Source organism: Cyprinodon variegatus, unplaced genomic scaffold (assembly GCF_000732505.1).
Source record: "Cyprinodon variegatus isolate N-32 unplaced genomic scaffold, C_variegatus-1.0 Scaffold311, whole genome shotgun sequence".
NCBI classification, from domain to species: domain Eukaryota; kingdom Metazoa; phylum Chordata; class Actinopteri; order Cyprinodontiformes; family Cyprinodontidae; genus Cyprinodon; species Cyprinodon variegatus.
The window spans coordinates 771,458-799,157 of NW_015150764.1; the positions used below are offsets into that span (position 1 = coordinate 771,458).

General features: G+C 37.2%; 1 protein-coding gene across 4 annotated transcripts in view; it reads right to left on the minus strand.

Annotated features, from left to right (window-relative positions):
* The window catches only part of arfgef1 (ADP ribosylation factor guanine nucleotide exchange factor 1), a 72,933-nt gene extending 46,507 nt beyond the window's left edge, over positions 1-26,426 (minus strand). For 3 of the 4 annotated variants that reach the window (XM_015384396.1, XM_015384394.1, XM_015384395.1), the window contains exons 1-2: positions 26,087-26,425; positions 1,424-1,454 (exon numbers count right to left, since the gene is read on the minus strand). In XM_015384396.1, coding sequence (XP_015239882.1) covers positions 1,424-1,454; positions 26,087-26,210 — 155 coding nt within the window. In that variant the 5' untranslated portion in view covers positions 26,211-26,425. Of the gene's footprint in view, positions 1-1,423; positions 1,455-26,086 lie in introns of all 4 variants that reach the window. The other variant, XM_015384393.1, reaches the window with a different exon arrangement.
* Between the last annotated feature and the right edge of the window lie 1,274 nt (positions 26,427-27,700).

Sequence of the window (27,700 nt, forward strand, 5' to 3'; positions counted from 1 at the left end):
GAATTTTCCAGCAGGACTTGGCACCTGCCCACACCACTAAAGGCTGATTTATACTCAGAAACCAGGTCGTCTGTGTGTGTCGCAGTGAACGCAAATGTGCCCCCGCCCCTTCTGCAGACACCCAGCTGCACCTCTCCAAAACTGTAGGTGACTGTAGACAGTGCCGCAGACAGGAGGCCTACAATTGGTCAAATCTACATCCGCTCTACACTATGCTTATTTCCTGTTTGGTACCTTAACGGCTTGTTTTGTTTGTATGTGCGCCATTGTGGAAATCGACTTGAAGAGCGAGGTGCACGAGAACGCTGAGACCCTTTTTCCACCTGGATCCCCGCTCTTTTTCGCCCTCATGGCCCTTCTTTATCGCACAAACTTGCCCCCACTTCCTCACCGCCTCGGCCGTATCTAGACCCACAGCTAGTTCGTCATTGTCCCTCTTGCATTGTGGCGTGGAATAACATAGCGCAGACCACGCTTCAATATTGGACATAAATCAAAAATATCTGCGACAAGTTCACTGTGAGACCCGCCTTTAAAACACCCAGTACCAGCTTTAATGACCGCTGTGTCACTGTTGCCATAAACTGGCCACAGCAAAACCCAACAGAAAGAATCTGAGAGACACCAGAACTAATAAAGATGAGTTCAAGGCCACTAAAGCAACCTGGGATTCATGAACATCTAGATACAGAGGCTAATCAACTCATTTAAAAACACACCAATGCTTTTTCGGTAGACAGATATTTTTTTAATCAGCAAAACAAAATGTTATATGTTATAATGTTTTTTTGTTTTTTTCTACTTAAAATTTTAGTTTTTTGAGTTGGATTACTTTGAATTCACTTGTGATACTCCAATTTACTGAGATGCACTGGAGCCAAATGGTGAGGCTGTGCCATCTACATGTTAATTCCCTCTGACCGACTGTGAAATTTGGGTGAAAATAGAGAATTAGTGAATACCATGGAGAGCACTGAGGTGGAAGTTGAGAGAACGAGAGGCTGTGTGCAAGGAAGGAAAAAGTTCAAGGTTAAAAAAAAAAAAACAGACTTGGCAGGAAGAGAAGATGCGGTGGGGGGTTGCTTTACATTCCAAAGCCCATGTTACTTAGCAATACCTTTTAGGAGCAAACCACAAATAAACATACAGTCCCCAAAAAAAAAAAAAGATCAGCAACATAAACAAAACCATTAATGACCAAGTAAAGGTGTATTGAGGGAAGAAAAGACCAGAGAAAGGAGCCAAAATATGCTGCATGCAGAGCAGGGACCGCCTGGCCTCACACGCAGCATTATGATGATCCCCTTTAAGAGACTGAACAATGGAAAGCAGCAACAGAGAGGCCTGAAACTGAGCCATTAATTGTACAGCGCCTCAGCATGCACAAAGAAACATAAAACCCACTAAAGGACCAATGGCTTACCTTAACTTTTCTGATTCCGCCTTTATTTCCTCTGAAAGACAAGAAAAAAAAAGGCAGAACATATTAATTTCACACCATTATACCCAGAAATGTTACTCTTAATTATTTACATCAAACAACTTGCTGCTCTCTGGTGTAGAAACAGAACAAATTGTGATGTATATGTCAAAGTTAGTCGCAAATGCCTTTTAGCTGTCAAGATGCCTCAATTACAAGATGACAATATGCAGACTCCCCACCAGAACCTTGTTAATATATTGCCTCAGTAGTGGCACAGATCCTAAAATGCATTCATTATTCACTCTGCACCGTGTCTGCAAGCTGGGCCAACATTGTGTTTACTTCACAGATCTTCAGGCATAAAAGGAATTAAATGAACCTTCATAAAACTGTGAAAGCAGACATAGAAGAGCAGAAAAAAAGAAAAGACAAATGAGAGGAAGGGTGTGAGAGAGAAAGGAGATAAAAATAGAAGTCTGATTGGTACGAGACATTAATGGGGGCTTCAGTGATTGAGTGTTTAAAAAGCACAGATACAATTGGCAGCGTCCTCCCAGAACTGCACCGGCCTGCGGTTGTTGGGAAAAACCTCAGTCACGCTCAATTATTTCATTGCTGCAAGGCTGAGAGTCCTTTCAGAGGACTCCATTTAGAGACAGTATTTAGCTCTTAACACTGTGGAAATAAATTAAAGCTTGTTTCAAATATTGTTTCAACAGCAATTAACTTTGTGGGTCAGCTGTGAAAAAAGGGGGTAGAGGTCTGGAACCCTGCGATGCTTCCATTAGGTTCATTAAATACAGACATTATTAGGACCAGGACCCCCAATCATTGAGATTTATTTTTTTTTAAATGTTGCTTGCATGTCACACAACATCCCCCTAATAAATTAAGTCAATCTGGGATTCAATAAACAGCATGTACTCTTTAAAAAAAAGGGGGAACAATAAAATAGATGGAACCCTCCACCAAAAATTGTAACATAGATTTTTTTTTTATTTATTTATAGTATTTGTTGGCTAGTTTAGTTTTTCATTTGAAAATGCTTAGTTTCAGTTTAGTTTTTATAAGTTTCAGATAAATGACTTAATACCAGGTGCAAGACTAATATATATATATATATATATATATATATATATATATATATATATATATATATATATATATATATATATATATATATATATATATATATATATATATAAAGATGTATAGATATATATATAAAAAAAAGATGAATAAATGAAATAAAACTCCAGATAAGGACATACTACACCTGTTATTAATGCATTATGTTAAAGAGACAAACAAAAAATAAGCACATTCTCTTTTCAAGTGTTTCTGTTGCAGACCTAGTTGCAATAAAATATAAAAACAATTAGAGGATGAATTAAAAATGTTTGTATTTACAGGAAGAAATTTTATTCAACTAATGTGCAAATTCTGCGCGAGGTGCTAATGCATGTAACCATCGTTGTGACAAGGTGGCCTGCCTCAACACATGATTCATTCATTCTAATGAGTAACATGGCTGGGAACAGACTGGAAGCTGCACGACAGTCGTATGTCTGTTTCACACATCCTACCTCACCTAAGAGCGTTTCGAGGCCATGAAATGGCTATTCTGCAGCTTGTAGAGAATATTTTTGATCATGAGGAGGATGAGAGTGCAGGGAGTATTTACATCTATTTACATATGTAAATAAACGTATGGTCAGTAAAGCCCAGAGAAGCACAGACTTGTTTTCCTGAGGAAACTAAAAAGAGCAAACCTACAACCGAATTTGCTCCCAGATTAATATAGAAGCACAATAGAGTCTATTCTGATCAACAACACTGCTGAGTGATATGCTATTTGCACAGCCGCAGTGAAACATTAGAGCACCTTGGATTGGACCTTCCTTTCCATTAAAATAATAAAAATAAATAAAAACAAAGTCCAAAACACACCCAAAGACACCACAAATAATGTCAACCTAATGGTTGAGCTATTACCTCCTGGTAGACGGTACCAGTCAATCAAAACAGACTGAGCATCAGTGTCTATCCAATAATACCATCCATTAATTCAACCACCCTGAAATAGGAGAGCTGTAAACTGCTGCCATAACCTCCCAGAAACTTTATGAAATTGTTCTTTACAATTATTGTTTTTATTATCTTTAAAAAAAAAAAAAGATTTTAAGGTTTTTTTCTTGTTCGCCGATTCATGAGTGCATCAGCAGTCAGGCCTTAAGATCATAGAGTTCATGCTTTTCTGCTCCCCCCCTTTGCCAGCCATTGTTAAGGTTTTCTTTGTCTTTTTTATATGTCTTTCTGTTTAATAGAGACCTGTGTAACTTTGGTTGTCATTGGGTTACTATCATTAGGGGCGTCCTGATACAACTTTTCCATTTCCCATACGATACCAAATATAGCAGCCTTAAACATAAACGTATATAAAAGATAATGACCAGATATAATATTGGCATGAGTCGCATACTTTGATTAGTCCTTTTGTTGTGTGGAATGTTAGGAAAGACTTGATCAGTTGGTATTAACCAACAGAAAACAGTGAACAACAATAGGTATGAGAAGAACCGACCAATTTATAATGAACCTATGGGCTACATAAAGTTTAAACAGAAGCACAAAAAAAAAAACAGTCTTTCTATCAGCATGCTTATAGAATAGGAATTTCAGAAGCAGGTTAATATAACAGATTTCCCCCACTTTTAACATTTAAATAGATGAAGATTGCATTATAGGCCTAAAGAATTGGCAGCACATAACGAGAATAATAACAAATAGATTGATAAATCTAGAAAGATATTGCTCTGAATGTTTACTGCTTCTATAGTGCAAGAGAAGGCTGTTCTTGAACCAGTAGAATAGCTCCAATAAAGCGGACAGACTAATCGAGTCAAAGTTTATGAGGCTTAATGGAGACAAACAGGAACAGTGAGATGGGAGATACAAATGTGCAGATGGAGAGATTTAGAAGCGGATGTGCTGAACACCAACAGGCACAGCAAATTAGCCTTTTTGGAACTTCCTAATTTTTTTCTTTTCACAATCAGACATACTTTAATCTTTTATTTTTGACAGAACACAACAAAGATGGTTGCTTTCAAATGTTACTGCTGAGGCCAAATATAAGGATAAAGCCAGAAGCGCCAAAAAATGGTTCAGGTTACTCATAACATTTGTTTACATTGTATCGTCCAATGTAAACAAATCAGCTGAGCAGGTCTATGAAAGGTGAAGAATTAGGGGGTGAGCCTCAAATACCACACAATAAAAAATGCAAAAAAAAGAAAAGATAATAGGACAAATCAATTAATATTTCAGCTAAAGCTAGCTTCTACAGGAAGATAGAAAAGCCCGATTTACAACAGATGCACTAAAAAGCTGTGGGGCTGCTTAGGATCCATTTTTTTATTTGTCATTACAAAACTGTTTTAAATTATTCTGTGGTTGTAAAAATAATAATTAAATCATAATATGATTGTTAATTAGATTTCAAAATAAGCCATTTAATTCTATGGCAGCTGCCCTAGTCCTGTCTTCTCGACTTAAACTGATGTGATCGATTAAATTAATTCATAGCGTTACCAATAGCATCAATAGTCCATAGTTACTCATATCATTGCAACAATAGCATCATAGCGGTTCTTCCGTTTCAAATAAAAGCAGTTAATTATGTTAAACATTTTCTTTGTTATAATTACAAATTACATAGAATCCACTGCTTCTTTTGCTGCTTTACTGTAACTTTCCCATCCTATCCTGACTTTGACCCAGATTCTAACATTAGTTGAGACACTAAATAAGTGCTAAGCTCAGCATAGAAAGCAGCCACTGCAGAGGTCGCAATTTTAAGACTTTTCCTCCGATCTTCAGAGGGCAACTGCATGTAGAAAACAATGCTCTCCAAGCTGTGCTGCAACTACGAACGACTAGGATTGTGTTAAGCATCCACACAATCCTCTTGGGCAAATTTAATCCGGACACTTGGGTGTTAGCCCATATGCCTTTGGGTTGTCTTCTTTGTAAGCACACCAGTCATGTGGACCCATGCTGCCTGTGTTTAGTGGTGGAGTAAATGTATGTTCAGGAAAACTTCTGTACGCTGCGAAAATTTTTTATTATCAACGTTTAGTCTGGTGGTCCCCTTGGGTTAATGTCTTCTGCAACACCTAAAATTTTAACAGCCTGCCTGTGGGGAAACAAAAAGCTTCCCAAGTTTCCGTAAAGATATGTTGCCTTCAGTAACATTGGATTTGAAAACCTCTGGTCACACCTATGGCCAATCTTTAAGTGTTTATCATAGTATAATCTCAGTGGTAGATGTATTTAAACAAGCATAACAGCAGGTATCGCTTAGAAACATCAGGACGGTGTGAAAAACGCATGAACTGATCCACACCTCCATCTGCATTTAGCTCAGACAAAATAGAGCATAGCTGCAGAAATGCATTTTAATTCAAAAAATAAAGTTGTAAGCTCAAACGTTTCTCAGTTCTATGAATTTGTAAAAAGAGGTGGAATCCCATTAGAAGGCTAACATATCAAATACTGTAATAAAGGCATAACATCCTCCCGGCTTCAGGATACGACTGAGATGCAAGGATAATACCTCTAAGCTTGAGGGGAAAAAATACAAGAAAAGTTACAGCCACACACACTCATCCTCTCTCCCCATGTCAACAATGACCCGTTTCTATCTTGCTCTGTGTGAGATGTGTTTAATAGAGGCTTATGAGTTACCCACTTTAACCATGGTTACTGTGAGGCAACAAAAAGCTGATCAGGGTCTTAAATTTCAGCTGCACAAATGTGTAGTCAGGCTCTAAACACGCTTATAGGCCTTAATAGATAAGAGTGATGAATTAGCAGGGAAACGGAGCCAAAGGTTGACAGCTGGATTGTAGCATGACCAGTGGTTCAAAAGAAAACAGTAGGAAGATTTAAAATCTGCTCCAGGATTAACATTTTAAAATGAACAGACTTGTTATCATGTTTATGTACACAAGATTTAATTTTTTATATGTAGTCATTAATAATCATAATTGTTTTTCATTAATATATAAAACACTCTTCTAAAGCAACAATACAAAATATTTTTTTTAATAATTTAGCTATAAATGTGCATTTACCTTAAGTTTGCTAGACAAGGGACAAGAAATAAAACAACAACATGAAAAAAAGAAACCTTTGTCTCATCTTCATTTAAATGTTAAATCCCTGGGCTCACGTGATCTAATGGGATTCTAACAAACAGATTAAGGCCGCTAGAAAAATATGCCGTCCTCATACTGTTGTTAACTGCTGGTGTTGATATTCTATTTAACAAACCTTACACTCTTCTTTCTTTACTATCACACAGAGCTAAATGAAAACCCTCTCTGTTAGTTTTAACATGTGTACCACTATAGACCACCATAATAAATGATTCACATCCATCAGGTTTTCTTATAAATAAGAAGCTGAAAAGTAAGGCTTGCATTTAAACTCTACCACGTTAGCAGTACATAGAAAAACAGTTCAACCAATCACTGGCAGACAATTGCCTGTAATTGATCTAACCTAATTATAAAGCTCAGTATTAGGATTAGGGGAGTAAATAATAATTGTTTTGTATCGATGCATCGATCCAACAGCCGACGATCCGATGCATTGATAGTCCATTATATCCGTTGTTATCACTAATAATAATTGATTGGGTTTTTTTTGTTTTACTCATTTGAAACAAGGACCAGTGGAAAAAGGACGAATTTAAATGTAACCCTATTTATTAAAACTTTAAACCATAAAAAAAAAAGGCAACCCTAGCAGCAACATTGTTTAGCTTGGTAGTGAGAGGTTCTAAAGCCAATTTCTTCCCCTGCCTTCATCCCCCAGGGTGATGTGCGGTCCTGGATCAGAGGTCAGTGAAAGAATCGGACATTGGAAGCATTTTCTATCGACATTGTTCCAGTGTCTATTGCGTTACATAGCTTTATTGGCCAGCCCTACAATACAGATGTGTGAAGGCTTAGAGATCTGTTCAGTTCATCAGGATCACGAAACTGTCACTGGGAAAATCCAGCATCAGCTGCCTCAGGCCTGGTTGCCTCTTGGGGGTTTCCGCTTCTGTTCGTGGCTCAAACTGCAAGCACCAATAATAATAATAAAAGTGAACACATGTTGCCGGGGGCTTCGAAATTTTAAATAATTTAGGCGTTATAAACAGTTTCAGTGGAGTGATCACATCGCTCTGCATCAGCAGCGATGTCCGTCTCCCTGCCAGCTCCTAGATGAAATCCTCTGATTGGGTGAAGGGGGCGCCACAAACAGCAAAAGTTCATTTTTTCCAACTCCAGCAGCTACTGCTTGTGACATTTTTATATCTGAGTGAAGTTTACAGGTGAAAAACAGGGCGTAAAATAAGCCATTTTTTTAGTAAAGGTCATACAATGTAAAGATGTACGCATTGCTAGCTAAAAGCCTGATATCGGGGTACAAATGGCACCATGAAAAAAGAATGAACTTATTGTTTCTAGTTGCAAACATGACAAAATGTCATAGAAAAAAAGCATCACTTGTGCTAATGGCTTTGGCTGCTGTTACACCACCTCCAATACAACAGAAAAGGCAGAAAACTTTCGTCATGCATCACATCAAAGTGCTCAGTGTCCTGCTGCAGCCAAGAGCAGACTAATTCGGGTCTCCTCCGCCCCACCCCACCCCACCAGAGTGCTGTGACAAAGCATTCTTCAGCCCGCAGCAGCAAAGAAGCCTGCAGGGAGTGTCGGCCATGGCTACAACTCCACACAACCACCGACTCCTGAATTACTGGTCCTACTCACTCCTCAGGCGTGTTTGAGTTCATGGAATGCGTGTTACGTAATATCAGATTATTCTAATGTAATCCCATCTGTCATTTTAGATCACTGTTGTATCAAGGTTATGTTTGTGCATAGAAAAGAAAAAGAGATGGAAATATCATGATTCTTAAAAGTTAGGGGCTTGGCTGTAAGATAAAAGAAATTAATTGCAAAACAACAATGATCATCATCACTTTAAGGCAGGAGGTTTTAGAAAGTGGTGGCGAGAATAAAAAGTATCTAAAAAGTGCACATGTAAAATGCCTGCATAGAAAGAGAACTGTTCCAGCAGCTGGCTCAGCTCATCGCACTGCAAATTAATCATCATTTCTCCTGTAAACAAACTGCTATAAACCTAATCTCTTAATAATTCATATAATACGGATTAGATGTGGTTGTTGATTTAATAGCTGTGAGAAACTCTTTCAAAGACGCTACTATTTGTTTTTTTAAATAAATAGAGAAACTACTATTGAAGATGTGAAACGCATTTTCATATCTAACCCATTAAATTTTTTCAAATAACAGTATTAGAGATGAAACATTCAGGTTTAATGGTTACTGTATTAAATTTTCAGAACATTTGTCTTACAAAAGGATATAAATCATATCTTCCATGTTTAATAGGAGAGATGAGCAAAAACCAGTGACTATTTTAGTCTACATAGGGAAACTTGTTTTAAATGTAGAACTAATTAGCTGTAATTACATGATAAAACAGCTTATCGGATTTCTTAGTTGAAGATCTGTTTATGCTCGACAAAACAGCCAAATAATTAAATAAGACTTGTTGCCTGAAGCAGATTGAGAAGCATCCACTTTACTGAAAACAATGAATGCAACAATTGAACAAAGTCGAGACTTCCCTAAGAGCAGAACAATAAAAGCCTTAAGGAAATGTGCTCTGAATTTCATCCCCACTCATAAAAACCCAGCAGTCGTAATGCTGCAGGTCACGATCGATCAACATCATTCAATAAAAGGGCATGTTTCAAAAAGCAGAAGCTATACGTCCATTTCCTGCTGCATCAAAAAGTGAAATGCAGGGAGGGGTTGGATGTTCTGAAACACTGCTTTCTAGCTCACCCTTGGTACTGGCAGTTCACCAGGCCTCAATGCCATGGTATACATAGAAAAGATATATGTGGCTAATCCAGAGCCATTTTATTTCACTTTCTCTTTCCAGCAATCCCAATCATCTTAAAATGCTTATTGAAAATGCAATAATACTTAAAACCCACTTAGAATTACATAAAACCTACAAATAAAGAAAAATCACCCAGGTAGCAAGAGTCACAGAGATTACTATCCATAAAACCCAAACATTTACTTTAAGCCAGTGTAACTCATCAACCCTTTACTGTAATACTCGATGTATATACTGCTAAATATTTTTACTACAAAATACTAGTAAATAACTCAGATTTACCAATTTGTGTTAGATTATCAGATTTCAACAAGCTAATCCTGTATGTGCAAAGATGGTAAAACAAAGAAACATTTTTTTCAGATTCCTGATATTTGCAGGCCTTTCAACTCCTGTTTGAATGCGGCAGCCTGAAGGGTCAGCAGAAAAAGCTCTGCACAAAATATTACGTACGTTCAGGAGGAAAAACCACAGGATTTCTTTATTTTCCTATTGGCATTTAACCAATTTGCAAATACTTTCCTACGGCATTTCGAGATTACAAAATAACTCAAAGTAAAATAAAAAATGGTTAAACTGAAGTTCAGGGTTAATGACAGAGATAAAAAGCTTCAGTTTGAATCAAGAGTGACGAAAAAGAGAGAAGAAAAAAAAAATTTAAAACTTCAGGACTATATATATATATATATATATATATATATATATATAATATAAAAAAAAAAAGACAAGATAGGGTTCAATTAACATAACAGCATGACTCCAAACAATTAAGTTTTAGATATAAAGTAGGACTGCAAGTTACAATTATCTTGCTAATCCATTATTCTGATGATTACTTTTCTTACTTCCTTACAGAAGATTTTTTACAAAATTAAACCAGCTGGAAAACTAAAACTTTTCCTCTTGAGGAGTTCTGGATAGAGCATATTAACAGACATAAAAGTTTTTTTCTTTTTTTATCTTTAATGCAATCTTTTGACATTTTTATTTTTTTTTTACAATTTTATTACAGTTATTGCTCTAAGTGGGTTACTCAGTCAGCTAAAGGCAGATTTTACAGCTTCTATAATCCAGTTAACGATTAATTGATTAGTAAATTATTTGATGATTGTTTCAATTTTCTATTAATTACGATTAATTGTTTCAGCCCCAATATAAACATTTACACTTTTAAAAATTGTATAACTCTAGACAACCCTATTTATACCACTATTGTATAAATGTGATTCCCTGCTCTTCTTTCATTGCTTCAAAAGACATAATGAAGGATATAAATACTTCTGTCACATAGCATTTAGTTGATTGTAGATAATCTCACATTAATCAAATGTTTTACTTAGCTCTGGATGCTTGAAACTTAAATAAAAGCATAACTTATAGCCTGGTTAATAATTATCCAATCAGCTGGGGTATAACACATTGAAATCTAAAATACTGAATGGTCCATTGATCCCTTAACAGAAAGATATTTTAAAGCAGACGGTGGGACAAGGTACCCACTCATTACGCAGCAGAACACTGAGCTCTACAACTATCACCTCAGTTTAACAATTGGTAAACAGGTGGATGTTAAAAGCTAAATATTTACTTCAAAGTGTTTAACTAAATCCTTAATTTCATATGTTTTACACCAACATTAGTGTCTCTTCCAATATGCAAGCATACATGGCAAAATGGGAAACTGTATGACAGCAGCGTTACTATTGGAGAACCAAGCAGAATACATACCTGAGCTAGAAAAATGTCTCCTACAGGAAAACTATGCGACTCTGAGCATCTGTCTGCACAGACTTTTGACCATTACTGAGGAAACAAAGTCTTTAAGCAATGTTGAAAATTTCTTATAAAGCAGCAGAGTTGTTAAAAATTCCTCCTCCTGACATGACAGCCCCCTGACAAATGGGGGCTGACCAGAAAACACCCTGTAGTTGATACAGACGACGATGCAAATATGGTTTGTGCAGTGGAGATAATGCAGCTCATGCATGTCTGCTGTGTCATGCTGCTTGCTCGAGTGAGGCTTCACTTTTTCCCTTTTCACAAACAAGTTTGCACTTTAAAAAAAAATTTTGTCCACATCTCATGTTTAAACTGTCTGATTTAAAAGTTTGCACTTTGTGTTTAATGTGACAGGAAAAAATAAAATACATGAGTATTTGAAACGCAGTTGAACTTCTTTCATTATTGTAAAAACAGATCAAATCGAAATTAATCAATTTAGAACTGCATGAATCAAAATCGAATCAATTCAGGACTTTGGCGACAATACCCAGCCCTAGCCCTGATATAGTTTATCTATTCCTACTACTTGATTAACAGAGAGATGTGAAGATTAATCAGTCGTTTACAACATTCACCAGCAGAAGCCCCTGATATGACATTAAAACAGTCCTAGAATGCCTTACTTAGCTTAACATGGACTTCTGAACATGTAAAAAGAACAATAGTGAAACAAAAATAAAGAACTAACACGAGGCACCAAGAGAGGTTACTGCTAGAAGGTCAGCATCACCATTCATTAAACACTGGTACTGTTTGAGCAGCAGGTAAAGCTGTGCAATGATGGGCCACACTCACCAGGACAGTCTAGCTGACTTAATCAGTTAGATGAACACTAATTCAATAACCAGATGCTCTGCCAGCAACATATCCATCACACAATATCACTGTCACCACACACAAGCTTCAAGAACACAAATAGGAAAAGCCCTCCTGAGAGCTTTACCATTTCATCACTTAAGATGCAGCAGAGGATGCATGGGGATGTTTGGCTGGTAGGAGGCAGCCAGATAAACAAAGTCCTCCCTGGAGATGCTCTTGGTAGAATAACAGGTGGCAGAGAGGAGACAACAAGTTCAGACAGAGTGAGGACAGTAAAAGAGAGGATGAAGCAAAGCCTAAAAAAAACCCAGAAAACAACCTGGTATCAGTACCTGTCATTTAAAGCCTTTATTAGAAATAATCATGTTTCTTAACTGCATATTGAAAAAATATAAACAACCAAAACCTATTCTAACAGTATGAATGTACTGATACAGGTTTAGCTTTTAAATTGAGGTTGGGTCAAAAATCAGCGCAATGCAAACGCATCTCAATAGATTAAATAACCTAATTTTTTGTGTAGTGATTCTTCAAACAATAAGGATATCTTTTCACTGTATTTATAGTAATTGTGATAAATAAAAATACATATTTGTTTTACCTAAAATCTTAGGCTACTGAAAACTATGCTCATTTACTACTGAGTATCTACATATATATATGATGGATAGCTGCGGCAGCTGGACTGGATAAAACTCAAACGTCAAACTGGACCTCAAGAAAGATTATTTGCCTACTCCTCTCATTTCCAAGACTTTAGGAGTGGAATGCACTTTTTGTTTTACCAAAAAAAAAAATACTTTTGGTGAAATTGACCACATATCTTTCTAAAATCTTTATGTAAAGGATTACGAACATTCAGATGTGACTTAACACAAGGAATGCAACAGGAGTATCCAATGTTAAGGACACATCTGTGTTTGGTGGCTCTTGAATTTCTGATCCCAGCTATAGTCCATGCCTTATGCTCTACAGATGAAACAGGGTGGATATTCTAGTAATAATGACCCAAAAACAGTAAACTTTAATACAGGAGACATGTTGAAGTTATCTGCATGGTATGCTGCACAACTTTCTAAATTTTTACTTCTAAAGGAAGGAAAGATGTATGCCCAGTTTTAATTTATTTCTATCAGTTGCAAACAATATTGAAAGTTTTTTAAAGAGGTTTAGAGAATATTTAACAACAATGATCACAGATACTCAATGCAGACCATAGAGCGCCTTCAATTAGCTACTGTGAAGATCAACGTCTGTGCATGTATCCACCTCCACTCTGAAACAAATATACAGAAGCTACAATTAGAGAACTCTTGATTAAAATCAAACCCAAGACTTTTGCGTTGTCCAGAATGAAAGGAAAGGTTGCACAACTCTAATTAAATTTGGTTTGGAAGAAGGAAGCAGTGGCAAAAGGCTGTCCATGCTGAGTAATCGCATGGGCACTACTGTATGTGTGTGTGAGCATGTGTTATCTACGTGTGTGTCCAATCACCACCCTCACTCTCACTTGCATAAGCCCTCTTCTAATCACTAGTCTCAGTCGCATGGCTGAATTAAGGCCCTCATTTTCAAGCCAAAAAGTCCCAAAGCTCTTCGCCTCCACATGGCCTTGATTACTCAGCTTTTGGTTTTGTTACTAAAATCAATTCAGTTTAATGATTCCACTCTGGTCAAATGATTTAGCACTTTCAGCTTAAATGGTATTACGCTTGCTGCACCAGGTGGAGGCAAATGTCCAGTCAAAGAATGATAAAAACTGTATTTGGTGTTAAATAAACCCATAGCTCATTGAGATAAAGTCACATCTTCTGATCTAAACGTCAGAGGAAAGCTTATGTAGAGAAAAACTTTAAATGCTCCACAAACCAAAACCAATTTATGCAACGATTTATCAGATTAAAGATGGATCACAAGATTTATTTCTATCCGGGAAACGAAATATATTAGTATAATTTTACAGTCCCTATAAGGAAGTGTTGCTGTTTGGTGGGATGCAGCAAAGCATTGATGAAGCAATTCCTCCAATTAACAGCAGGGATGGTTTTCAGAGGGCTTCAAAGGTTAAAACCCCTCCCTCCATCCTGATGTAAAAATGGACATTATGGCCAAAGACTTGTATTGAGTTGAATTGGATTACAGAACAATCCTACCAAAATCAAGGTAATTCTCTGTGTGCCAACTGTAACCTGGTTTGTTAATGTTGCTATTGGAGAACTGGCCTCTTCTTCTCTGAGTGACTTTTTTTCCTCACAGTGGTACAAGAGTCCTTTACTTTCAGCTTCAGCCAGCGTCTTCAGAAGGTCTGCCGCTTCTGTTCCTGTTCATCCTTGGAACAAAAGACCTGTAATAACTGTCCTCAAGATGTCCACAATAGTTTCTCTTTCTGATAAATTGGCTAATATCTTTTAATTCTCTGGCGAAGTCAAATAAGGAAGGAGCTTAAGTAGAACTGACCGATCTTATCAAATACATCAGAGTGCTATTTTTGTCAATCAATACTGTGATGACGATTTTATTTAGATGTTCCTTTGCACCAACTAGCAGCATGTAGATGTTTCATTTCAAGGTTTAATTGCTTATTCTACAGTGGGCCTAATAAGGGATGGATAGTAGCAGATACCACAGCCATAGCATAGTACTTAGTTTCTATATCAGAGGAATAACCCTGCCTAGGGGTCTTGACAGTATATTTTTATACTTATTTCCTTCCAGATCTCGATCCAACATTTCTGGTGCATTTATGACACATTATTTGATTCATATCAACCGAGATGAAACCATTTATTGATAAAATACTAACATTACCAAACTGGCACAGAAAACTAAAGCAGGCCAGAGAAGCGGATTTCTGTTCATCTAATCTGTTGGCAACATAATTAATTCATCACTGTTCTGACGACTGAAGGCTGCATCAGTGGAGAGAAATAATGTATAATGGATAGAGGTATCGCTGTAAAGAGACCTAGAAATACTTTCAAGTCCTTCTGAATGTAGCTCTAGTTATGTAAAAATGAGGAAAGTAATAATCAATCAGCAAATGATCAAAATGTGCAAAAAAATTTTGTGTCTACCCAGGCTGATGATGAGAGGAGAGATACCCTCAGATTTATTTTTTCTCCTTTCACTAAATGCATCAAGAGTAAGGAAATCTACTTTAAACAGAAGGTACTTTTAAGCCAAGTAGAAGAACCTTAAAGGTAATCTACAGCGCATGAAAAAATTAATTATAGAAATCTGAATGGGTCTGAATTTGAGTGAGGGAAATGCATCTCATAAAAAAATTTATAAAAACATTTTTTTAATGTAAGAATTTACCATTATCAATTTCTCATTACCATTAAGTAAAATATGCTACACAAACCAGAACTTAGAGAATGTTAAACTTTTAAACTACCCCTGGATAACTGCATTAGTGTTTGTTTTTTAGAGCGCTTTGACAAGTGGAACATTAAAATCTCTCCAACTGTAACCATCTCTTTCATATCTTACCGCTTCGCTCCATACGATGCCCACCCATTTCCACCAGGTGTGCTGCTTTACAAAAATTCCTCCATTTCTGTCAGGTATAAGACTCACATCTCACGGAGGTCTGTTAGTTACACACAAGGTCTGAAATTAACACTCCACTTGCCAAATACAACTCTATTTTTCATTTGACAAGTTCATTCCGGAGCACTATTCGCGACAAGGTAAGTTCTTTTATTTTGGTAAGTTTCCCCTCTGTTCCTTTGTTCCAAACACACCAATAGACAGACGCTCATACAGAGAACACACCCCAACACCAAACTCCCTCACATTTAAAAACAAATGTATTATTCTGGTGCCTGCAGTTTATACCACATACCTGTAAAACGCGAACTTCTGCTTCAACGCTGCCAGGAACAGAAGGGAAAACCAATATGTGACAAGGCCTAAGGCAGCTGCTGCTGGGTATTCCCAGTGACAGCACACCATCAGTATGTGGGGTCTCCACGGCTCCCTCAACATATTTTAAGGCAGGATCATTATCTTGATGAACTGATTGCACAAACGATGTGTTGAGGTGGACTTACCTAAAAACATATTAAAACTACTTTTTACCCACTTATAACAGCAAATATAGCAAAGCCGATCTCTCCCATTGAACACGGCAGCAGGAGAAGCATTATATGCATCTGGACACACTTTAATGGACAAGCTTCAGCAGCATCAAAGATGCTCTTGAGGCACGTCTGACCTTAATGTGGATAAGCATTAAAAATGAAGCAGCAGACACTTTACTGCAGCTCAAAGCGCGTGCATTACACATAAGCTTACATTTACAAAATGTACAAAGGTACATAAAAATGTGACAGACAGGTATCAGAGTAGTTTCAGTGCCAGCTGTATTCTTATCAGAGTAGAAACACAGAAATTAAAATAGTCTTGGAACTACTGGTTTGCAGATTGCGTTGAAGACTGCTTCAGTTTGTCATTGTTGTTTAACTTGTTGTATATGTAACAATCAAGTTTCATCTTTAGCAGGAAGTTTAAGTTACACTTTCTGATTGTTTGAATTAACCTATGAAACCTAATATTGAACCAAAAAAATTATCTTGTCTTCTTTATGATGATATAATTTTTTCAGCTCTAGTCAAGCATACATACTTCCCATAATCAGGACAAAATTAGTGATGTAACAAAGGCAAAAAGTTATCTGCATTTCACCTCATAATGCAGGAAATATCATTTCAGAGAGTCTAAATTAAAAAAATGAAAGTGTAGGGTCCGCATGCGCGAAGCCTACAGATGTCATACACAAAGGTGTACACCCTATGAAATATTCCTAGCTAAAAGCCTGCTATCAGATAAAGTATTTTGCACTTGTTAGAATGAAATCAAACTTTATTTAAGGGAACTACCTTCAATTTTACTGTGACTTTTATTTGCATTTAACATAATGCCTTAAAAAAAATGTTTTTTTATTCTGTTTTTTTTTTTCTGAACGTTAAATAATTTAGCCTTCCTCTCCACTTGGCCGGTGAGTCAAGAAGTTATTTCCTGACCCTGGTTACACAGATACATATACGATTTTATTCTGACCATGCACTATATTCTTGCTCCAAATAGCTTCTTTTTTTTAATCATCCCTATGTGTTTCCCCTTTTGTAAAAGGGTAGTATCTGGTCTTTGGAAAGTCATGGTCAGGACCTCAATTAACGCCAGGATCATTTATAACCCTGAGCTTATCACGGATGAACAGATGGAGAAGCTAGGAGCCTGCTTAGTGATCAGGGGTGCATTTGTGGCACTGGCCTCCCCGCCAACTACAGTGGCCTTGAGTTTAGTTGAAAAGCACAGCTTGCAAAGTCTTTCTGATTTTGTATTTGTTTATAGCTACAATTCAGGGTTATGACCATGAATGGGGAAATATTTTCCAACAAAACAGAAGTGCAGTGGTGCAATACCAACCTTCACAGAAATGTGAAGGAGAATTTCTCTTTTTTTTCTAACGCAGATGTGACATCATGGCAAAATATAAATTCATCGAAGTACAAATTTATATTTATTAAACATATACCATACCAATTTATTTATAAAGCACTTTTAAAATAAGAAAAGTCATCAAGGTGCTTTACATACAACTGAAAACAGTAAAACTAAAATAGCCAAGTAAAACACAGACGAGCTAAAATAGAGATTAAGGACGGTTAAAATTGTTAAAGTTACAAGTAATAAAATAATAAAAACATAAAAATACAAACATGTAACTAATTACTGACCGTCAAAAATTTGTAAAGAATCAAGTCTTTATTAACAGTTTTAGAATATACTGCACAAAGAAAGAAAACTTTTGTTAGTCAATTCCAATATTTGACTTTGAATGCTTTGAATTCCTTCTAGCAGCATAGAACGTTTTTTTCCCTTAACTTATCTTTCTTTTTCAGAATGTTTTTGCTTCCTTTACTGTGAGCAGTCACTATGCTCTACTGAGACATGGCAGACAAGAGGCCCCTGTAAAGGAGAAGCTGATAAAGACATTTAAACTTCTGTCTTGGACCTTTTTTCAAGCCCCTGCAGACCTGGTATCTAAAGATTATTCAGAATATTTAACTTTATTAATCTAAAACAAAACAATTTCCACTTTGAAAAGAAAAAAAAGTAAACAATTCATGCAAATTCCAATTTGACTACGGTATATACATTCAAAATATGCTATTTATAAAAAATTGCTGTAATGTTCAGTTTTTAATAGTTGTTTAGTTTACTAGTTATTGATCAAAAAGTTTACTAAAAAAAACACTGCAGATTGCTTCAATTCAGTGGCTTTTAGGTTCCACTCCTCCTGGACCAGCATGCAGAAACAGACCACTGTAGCAAAGCATCAAACCAACAAATCCATTGTAATTAATTTCCCATCTGATTTTATTTGGAGACGTTTTATGATTATATGTATTTAAACGAGAGAGAAAAGACTGTTGGGGTTTTGTTGAAAGGTTTTGGGGGGGTTCTTTACTTTGTAAAAGCAAATGTTTTAGCAAAAGGCTTCCAGGAAAGAACCAAGAGGAGTGCTACTAGGCTACAGAAAACCAGAATTGGAACAGACAAGTCAGTTACCTCATTTTTGATGAAATAGTTTCCAGAGACAAACGTAAAAATCACCTAAAAAACAGTGTTCTTTTAATTTTAAAGAAGAAGCAAAGCGCACACATGAATGGAGGAAAAAATGAGCCCATTTCCTGCTTGGTCAAGATAAAATAACTTTCCTGGTTAAACAGATAGTAAAGAAGAAAGGAACATATTGTTCTTTGGCAAAACAAATTTCACATAGCAGAAAAAATTTTAAAGTTTGGAATCTTATTTTACAAATTCATTCCATAATCAATATAATGAGCATAAGATGTATATTGAGATAAGCAATAAAAATAATAAAAATCATACTTTTACAAAATTATACCTCCTGTTTGATTATTTATTTATTTTATTTTTTTTCTTCAACACTAAACAGTAACCAAATAGACAATAGAAAATCCAATAATGATCTATTGGATAATGTGCAGGAGAATCTGTCTAGTAAAATTATTAAAAGCTTGATTTAAACTTAATCTAAACTAATAGGCAGGGTGATTTCTCTAGAATCGGGCTCAATAACAGTTAATGAGTCAAATTATCCCTCAGAATCAGTGTTTGTCAGTCTCGGTTCTTAGGAGTCATTGCTCTGTATTTTCTAAATGTATCTCTGCTTCATCACTTCAGCTTGAATGGCCTGATAAGTCTGTCACAAGCCTGATAATAATGAGAGCAGGTTTGCTAAAGCAGGTAAGCATATAAAACAGGAAAAAAAAGTAATAGACCTCTCCTGAACCCTCATGGACAGGAGTTTATATTAGCTTAGTAAGTAAAAGTGAAACCCAGAAGCTTGTTGGAGGAAGTAACCTTAAAAAGGAAATCTTTACAAGATAAAAGCAGTTTGAAGATGGCATAAACTTGTTATAGAGTGGCCTATTAGTGAGGGACCCATGCTAGTATAGTAACTCAATTTAGCAGATGTCTAAGTATGACAGCTTTAAAAAAAAAAAAGAAGAAGAAGAAAAAGAAAAAAACAATCTAAAGCTTCAGGTAAATTTTATGGATATCTAATTTAAGCTGCAACTACCTCTAAACTGTTAGCCCTGTAGTTAAAGATCATTAAAAAAGAAGAAATAACAATTTGTGTTGTTTCATATTTATTCCCCCAAGGAAACAGAGATTTGGGGATTTCTAATTAAAGGTTCCTAGCTACACTGATCAACTTTAAAAAGTAGAAATGTAGCCTTCTGGAAGGTTCTAGGATAGAGTGGACATGCAATACTCCATAAGTTAACCCAGTTTGAATCTCTAAAAATTATTTTAAAGCCTGTTAGCTTGGTGCACATTTCTTACCTATATTCAATCCAGTAGGAAAAAACAACCTACCTAACATTTTTGCTACTCTGAAAGACTACCTGATGTCCGACTTTCCAATCAATCAACTCAACCTAAAGCTTAACTGGAACCATTTTGTGATGGTAGAGAATGGCTGAGATTTATTCTCGAATGAAGGAACTTTGGGAACCGTGTCGTTTCCTTAAACACGGCATCACCACAGTATCCAAAGAAGTCTTTAACCAGCAAAACGAGAGCAAGAGGAGAGAGCTACTTACACTAAGCTGAGCCAACCAAAAGCCTAAAAGGCTCTGACTTTTTTTTTTTACATTCTAATTTAAAATGTAGCTAATTTAAAATAGACAGAGTCTCAAGCATAATTTCATCGACTTCTTCATCTGTGCATTTTGAGTTGTCACAAAAAGAAGCTATGCACTAATGCACGGTGTCTCCATGGAGCTGTGGCATAACAGACTCCCCTCCTCATCATCATAAGTATGGGTCAAGGCTATTTTTGATGGGTGACAAAAAAACTAGTCATTTTTCACACACAAAAAAACAGATGATCCAGACAAGAAGTCTGACACAGGATGAAGCAGATCTGGTACAGTCAGTTCAAATGAGGATAGTGGGAAAACAGTTTGCGACAGATAATAGACCAGACTAGAGAGGTACTGAGTGTAAATACGGGGGTCACAGCAGCAGTAAATGGTATTGCCTAAAATGCTAAATGCCAGAGTTGAAGAAGCAAAGAGGGAGAGAAAATGGAATAGGTCTACACTAGGGCCGAACGATTTTGCCAAAAAATCTAAATTGACATTATTTTTAAACAATATCGCAATTGCAATTTTATTTTTTTTTTTTATTGTTTGCACCAAAGATAAGAAAAAACAAAACAAAACATGTGGACGTTTTACCCCAGGGCTTCACTGTTTTCATGGTGTTGACAGCTTAAATGCTGATTTATACTTCGAAGAAAAAGAACGTCCCTGACTGAAATTGTGGAAAACAACCTGTAAAGTTGGACCAGCTAGAAGAGCGAGGTGCCCGAGAACGCTTGGACCCCTTCTCCACCTGGATCCCCGCTTTTTTTCGCCCTCATGTCCCTCCATTGTCGGACCAACTTGCCCCCACTTCCTCTCCACCTCGGCCGTATCTAGCGTTAACCACGCTCAAAATTCAGCATAAATCAAAAATTTCTGTGTCAAGCTCACTGCGACACACTGCCGCGGGAGTATAACCAGCCCTTAAGGGCTATGTATGCTCCTGCAGCAGGGTGTCGCAGTTAGCTTGACGCAGGTATGACGCAGAAATTTTTTATTTATGCTAAATTTAATGCGTGGTCAAAATGCATTGTGGCGCTATGTTATTCCACGCTACAACGCAAGAGGGACAATCATAAACTAGTTAGGATTGTGGGTGTCCGTGTGTCAGTTTAACAAGCTTGTTCGCCGTCTACAACCGCTCATCCAATGCTGGACGGCCCACAGTTCACCCGTAAGCGTTCCTGAAAGACTGGCCGTGGCGCTGCGTGTTTTGGCTTCGGGTGCAAACCAACAAACCGTCGCACAGAGCTACAACCTAGCATCCTGTACAATGTCTTGTATAGTGTCCAAAGTGTGCCAGTCGTTTTGGACGGCACTACAACCAGAGTTTCTGCCGTTCGGTACCAAACAGGAAATACGCATAGTGTAGAGCGGATACAGAATTGACCAACCAGAGGCCTCCTTTTCTCCTTATTGCGACATTATTTGTGGCACTGTCTGCGGTCTGAGGGGTGGTAACTGCGACACGCACGCAGACGCCCTGGTTTCTAAGAGTAAACCTAACTTTACTTGTCAATGAGTCCATTGTTGCAGGACAAGTCTAACTTGTGCACACCTACTTTAAGTGCATTACCGCCACTTAAAGGGCTGGAAGGAGAAATTTTGTGTCATAGTCTTGTTAGATATAATGTGACTAAAATTGGATGCCACTGAGACTTGAATATTGCAATTTCCTTAACTGCAATTATATTGCAAATGCAATTAATTTCCCAACCATAGCCTATAGTGCATCTGATATTGTTTGCAATATTTACCAAACTCATTGGTTTGGCTAATATAGGCTAATATCCTGCAGCATTAGAGTAAAAAAAAAAATACTATACTAAATACGGTTCAGGCCTATTAAAAAGAAGGAAGTTATCTACCTTTCTGACATGTACAGCAATACCGATTTATAAATCTGAACCTCCATGTCCATTATAGCTTCGGACTGAAAACAGTGGAATCATCCATGTCTGTAAACATGTGAAAGCGCGTTTGTGTGACGGCAATGGATCAAAGCCTGAATCCTCTTTTAAAAAGAAACAGAAAAGTGATGAACAAATACAGCCGGGGGACCTTTGATATTTTAAACCGACTGTCAGTCTTAACCCATTACTGTTCTCTGTTATCAAACTGCTCCTCACTGAGGATCTGCCTGACTGATCCGTAGATAAAACAACCCCCACTGCAGCTACACCTCAAAGAGCGTGAAAAACTAAGATAAAAAAAAAATTCTTGAGAAACACCAGAGTGACATTTTGATTAACAAGGAGAGAGGTCGATGTGGGTGCTAGACGGTCTAGCAAAAGGTAAAGCTTCTCAGATCACTCCCATGTTTTGAGGGTGAGAACTATCACACCAAAGCTAGTTTTCACACTGAGGCAATTTCCAACTGGAAGACTTTTAGACGACAGAAGAAGAGACTGACAAAGACACTCTCTTTGCGATGTCTCAGGAGCAGGAGGGGGTTATATAAGTCACTCAGTATACTGGGTCACCCAGTTGTTTTTGATGTGCACTATTACTATGCCACAGCTACACTCAGTGCAGAGGTTCTCATTTTTGCAGTCTGAGCATATTCAGATATAGACTTTTTTTCCTATTTTATTTTCATAATTGCAGCGCTAGAAATCTGCTAGTATCTGTAACAACTTTATGCCTTTTAAATTAAATAAATGCACTAAAAGCTTTTATTTTTTAAGCAGTACGAAACCAAAAATGACATAACATGTCAATTAAGATGCTTATACTCAGAAACAGATGGCCGGGTCACAAATCAGAGGAGCAGCTCTATGCAAATCCAAGTTAAACACAAACCCTCAAGGACTCAATCTTTCTTTGGCTTCATGGACAGTGAGGAATTGTGATGAATGTATGTCTGTGTGTGGGTGGGTCAGTGCAGCTAAACAGAGCAAGTCTCAGCTAACATAAGAGGAGCATTTAACCTTCCAGGGCATTAAAAATCATTCAACCCCTGAATATGAGAATAATGGCAGCACTGTCAGGACAGGTAGGATGTTTGGTTGCTCCATGACACAAGCTCTTTGTTTCTCTAACGGTTTCGTGTTACTACTAGTGCTGAAACCGAACTGAAAAAAAAGGAAGAAGCACAGGACGCTTCCAAGCATCTATGCAGAGTAAAGGAAGAACTTCAGGTTTACTTAGGGTGAACGGGGGGTGCTTTTTGAAAAGTTATTTGCCATAACATGCAGATTTTTATGCAGAGGCCTTTTAAGGCTTTGCAAGCAAAAGGAATTGATGTGGCAGGTTTACGATGTTTGCCTTCATTTATGCCTGCCTGCATGCTTAATTTTCAGAAGAAGTAGCACACAATTTATATACATTTCTTTATGTTTCACATTTAAAAAGCCAAGAGTAGGCACATGTAATTGTCTTGACTTAGACTAAACCATTCTAACACATTCAAAATAGGATTTAACATTCAACTGGAAATGCTCTTAAATGTTGTTAAGTGCAGCCAAAACAAGAGTGATTCAGAAAGAAATGCACTATTTTGACCCTTCTGTATCGTTTTTTGCTCCTACAATAATCCGGAAGTGTGATGTCACTCTGAGAGATTCTCTAGCAAATATGGCAGATATACACACAGAAACAAATAGCCACGAAATATAGAAAGATACTTATGGATCTTTGTCAGATGACTGTATTTCAGGGGAAGATGAACAGGTCCAGCAATAATGCCCCATATGTTTGAGCCTCATGCCTCGTCAGATGAGGGCATTTTTGTTTCTTTTTTTTTTTCCCCCAAAGAGCAATGCACTGCTCCAAATCTCAGTTTTATTGCAGATAATCACAAAGATTCGTAGATTAAAACCAAAAAACAGTCTCTGTAGCTCGTGTCGGACTGGAGCCAATCACCTGGTGTGACGTCACTGTTTTTGTGGCTAAAGAAAAAGCATTTAGTTGCTAAGATGGTGTCTATGTTGTGTTCTCGGATTCAGCAGCTCATTTTGTTTTTGCTGTTTGTTAATAATAACCATGTAGTTCTTGCTGTGTAAAAAATTAAAGCTCAATTCCTTTTATTAACAATTTTTTTCATCTCATCTTTAAATGCTTTGATCCAAAACAGGGATGGCAAACTCCAGTTCTGGAGGGGCCAGTGTCCTGACATTTTCAGACATGTCCCTGCTCCACCAAAACTGATTTAAAAATTAGACGATTAACAGAACCCTGGAGAACCTTAATACTTAAGCTGTAATTCAGCCTTTTGATTCAGGTCAGTTGGACAAAAGTCACTTCTTAACATTTCAAGATACCAGCTCTCAGGGCTTAGAGTTATTCATCCCTGATCTGAACCATTTTAAGGGTGGCTCTCATTGTAGGTTTAGAGTTAAAAACCTGCTAAAAGGTGAACTTCTGTCTGACCTTATAGTCAGATTTTCCTCTGATATAGCCTTAAATTTAGCTCAAGCTAACTTCTTGTTAAATGCCTTGTTATGCTTCCCTGTCCCTCCAGAAGAAAGGTAGCCACACAGTACCATGCTGCCTTCCCTATGTTTTCCCCTGGGGATGTTGTGTTAAGGGGGATGCACAGTGTTAGATTTCTATTGAGGCCGAAATTATGGATTTCAGTCTTGAGTCTGACCACAACACCTTCTTGTAAATGTTTGCAATGTTCCTTAAAAGGAAAGAGCAAAAGTGCTAACATGACTTCACACAGCCTCTTTAAATGCCCATTTTGAATGAAACTATCTCATATCTCAAATGATCCACCTTAACCTGCATCTCTGCAGCTCATCTTCAGTTAACATGACGTTGTTGGTTGTATTTCCAATATGCATACCTCTGTGGTGGTATACTAAATAACATTCCAGAAAAAATACAATAAAGTTTGTCTTTGCAAGCCATTGTACACCGGTTAATGATCGTACTGTTGGAGCAGATCTAAAACAACATCTCCTTGTTGTAAGACATGACTTAATTAAGCTATTTTAATACAGATTTAAAGATTGTTCGGAAAACTGCCCGTTTAAATAGGCTTGATAGGAAACTGCTTTATAAAGCTAGCGAACGAAGCCATTTTCAACACGGATGTAACACCGAATTCTTTCAAAATAAAAGCTGGGTTTAATGATGTAAATATACGATAGCATAAGTATGAGTTACAAGAATTAAATTGTTACGTATCAAATTCTGCGTAAGAAAAAAATGTGCTAGTTTGATTAAGCGTGTTGGTTAGCATTGGCTGTATTTTTTACGCCATATTGGCTATAACCGGAAGTCTAGCTATAAATTCCGGGATTTGACAAGGTACCGATATAAAAATGTTGCCGCTGTCAACCTTCACGTTTCTTGCTAATTACTAATCACGTAGCAACACAGCAGAGACAGAGGAGAGCCCTGGGTAATCAGCAATTCAACTGGTAAATGAATAATAGGTGCAGTTAAGGACAATGGCACCTGCTCACTGTGTTCCAGGAAGAGATGGAAGCATCTCACCATATTATTAATGTAGGTTGTTTTATTGTCCTTTTATCTGTCTAAATGGCCCCTGGGATTGAAATGGGAACAGTTTCGTATCAACTTTCTTTTTCTCAGCGATCTTTGGCCTGTTCTCCCCCCCTCGCAGCATCGGCTCCACCAGTGTTGCAAACACCCACCCGTCCTGCTGCAGCATTTCCGTGTTTCGTACGGAGTCATTTCCACGGAGTCCACGCCACGTCAATAATAAAAAAAAAAAAATAAATGTTTCCTTATAATCCAACAATATAACACCCAAACAGCGAGCTTGTAAAGTATAGAATGACAAAAAAACGCAGGTGGAGGAAGACTGCGACATTGTTCCAGGATAAATAATAAGTGAAAGGCTGCATGACGTGTTAAATCAATCGGGTCCAAGTCGGGATCATGGAGATGCTAAAGCAGAACTTACCCAGTGCCACTTCGCAGGCTTTCCGCAGCTGTGAGTGGTGAGCCTTCTTCACCTCCTTGTCGGCCAGGATCTTTTCCAAAGCTCGTGTTAGGAACATGTTTTTCATCTTTTTGCCCTCATACATGTCGCACCCGGAATCTGGAGCGAGGTGTGCCTGGTCCCAAGGAGACGGGGAGGAAGGGAGGGTGAAGAGGAGGCCTGCTGCCGCCTCGAATGGAGATGTATTCCTTCGCGAATGTCAGCGGCTGGAGCCCTTAGCAGACATACATAAATAAATACAGAAGGTTTGGGGGTAAATCCCTCAGACGGCCGCTAACGACCTGCCTCCTGCGCCATGTTGGAGAGAGGAAACGACGTCACGTAACGTCCGAGCGCTGCCGCTGTGAGGCAGCATGGAACGAGGGATGACTTCAGGGGCCTGGGGCCCTATACTAAGGAAGAGGATTAGGGCCACTGAAAAAATAAAAAGAAAGTTAACTGATTTTTACATTTTATTTCAGTATAATATGAGAAAAATATCAGAATTCTGACTTTATTCTAAGAATTTTGACTTTAATCTGAGAATTCTGACTTCAAACTAAGAATTCTGACTTTAATTTAAGAATTCTGACCTTTTTTCTCAGAATTCTGACTTTAATCTCAGAATTGTGGATCTTAATGTAGATGGGCACCAGGAAGGAAGACATGTGAGAGCATTCAGCTGACAAAATTAGGCAACTTTTTACGTGCCTGAGGTGTCTCTGTTATGCTATTTAAATGGAAGAGCAGAAGGTGATTAAAACAAGAGAGCTATTTTCTAAAACAGACATAGCTACAGCTTGGTGCTAACATGTTTATTAGCTGTAAGAATTCAGTCAGAATTCTGAGATTAAAGTCAGAATTATGAGGAAAAAGGTCAGAAATATGAGAAAAAAGGCAGAATTCTGAGATTAAAATCAGACTTTTTCCCATATTAAACTGAAATAATATTTAAAAATCAGTTAACTTTTTTTTTTTTTTTTTAGTGGCCCTAATCCTCTTCCTTACTATGCTGATAGAAAATACAAACATTTAATTGGAAAAACTGAATCAGAGCTATCCTTTCATTTTGTTGAGGATCAGTATTTTTCCCATCAGAATCCATTGATGATAAAAACAACAACAAAACCGCTTTTGTTTTAAAAGAGAACATATTAAAAAATACAAGCAGTTAAACCACTTTTTCACTTAGTGTGACATTTATATTTATAGTTACAGAAACTAAAAGCCAAAAAAAAAAAAAAAAAAAGAAGGAAACAACAACACTGGACAGTAATGTTCTGATACCCACTACACCCACGGTTGGTCATGTATTGTAACGCTATTGTGATAAATTACCAGTCATTGTAACAATTTTGATTTATCATCTAAGATAATAATATAAAATGAGTGATGGTAAAAAAAAAAAAAGCTATGAAAATGTTGTAATTGTGAATCTTATTCTTAATATTCTTCATTTTCTTTCTTTTTTCCATTAGGGCATTGGAAACAACAGCAAAAAGAGTATGATTATTTTTTTTATTTTTTTTAACAGTGTCCTGTCTGGCAATGTGGCAATAAGAATAATTGTCTTGATGCCAAAAAGAGCCCAACAGA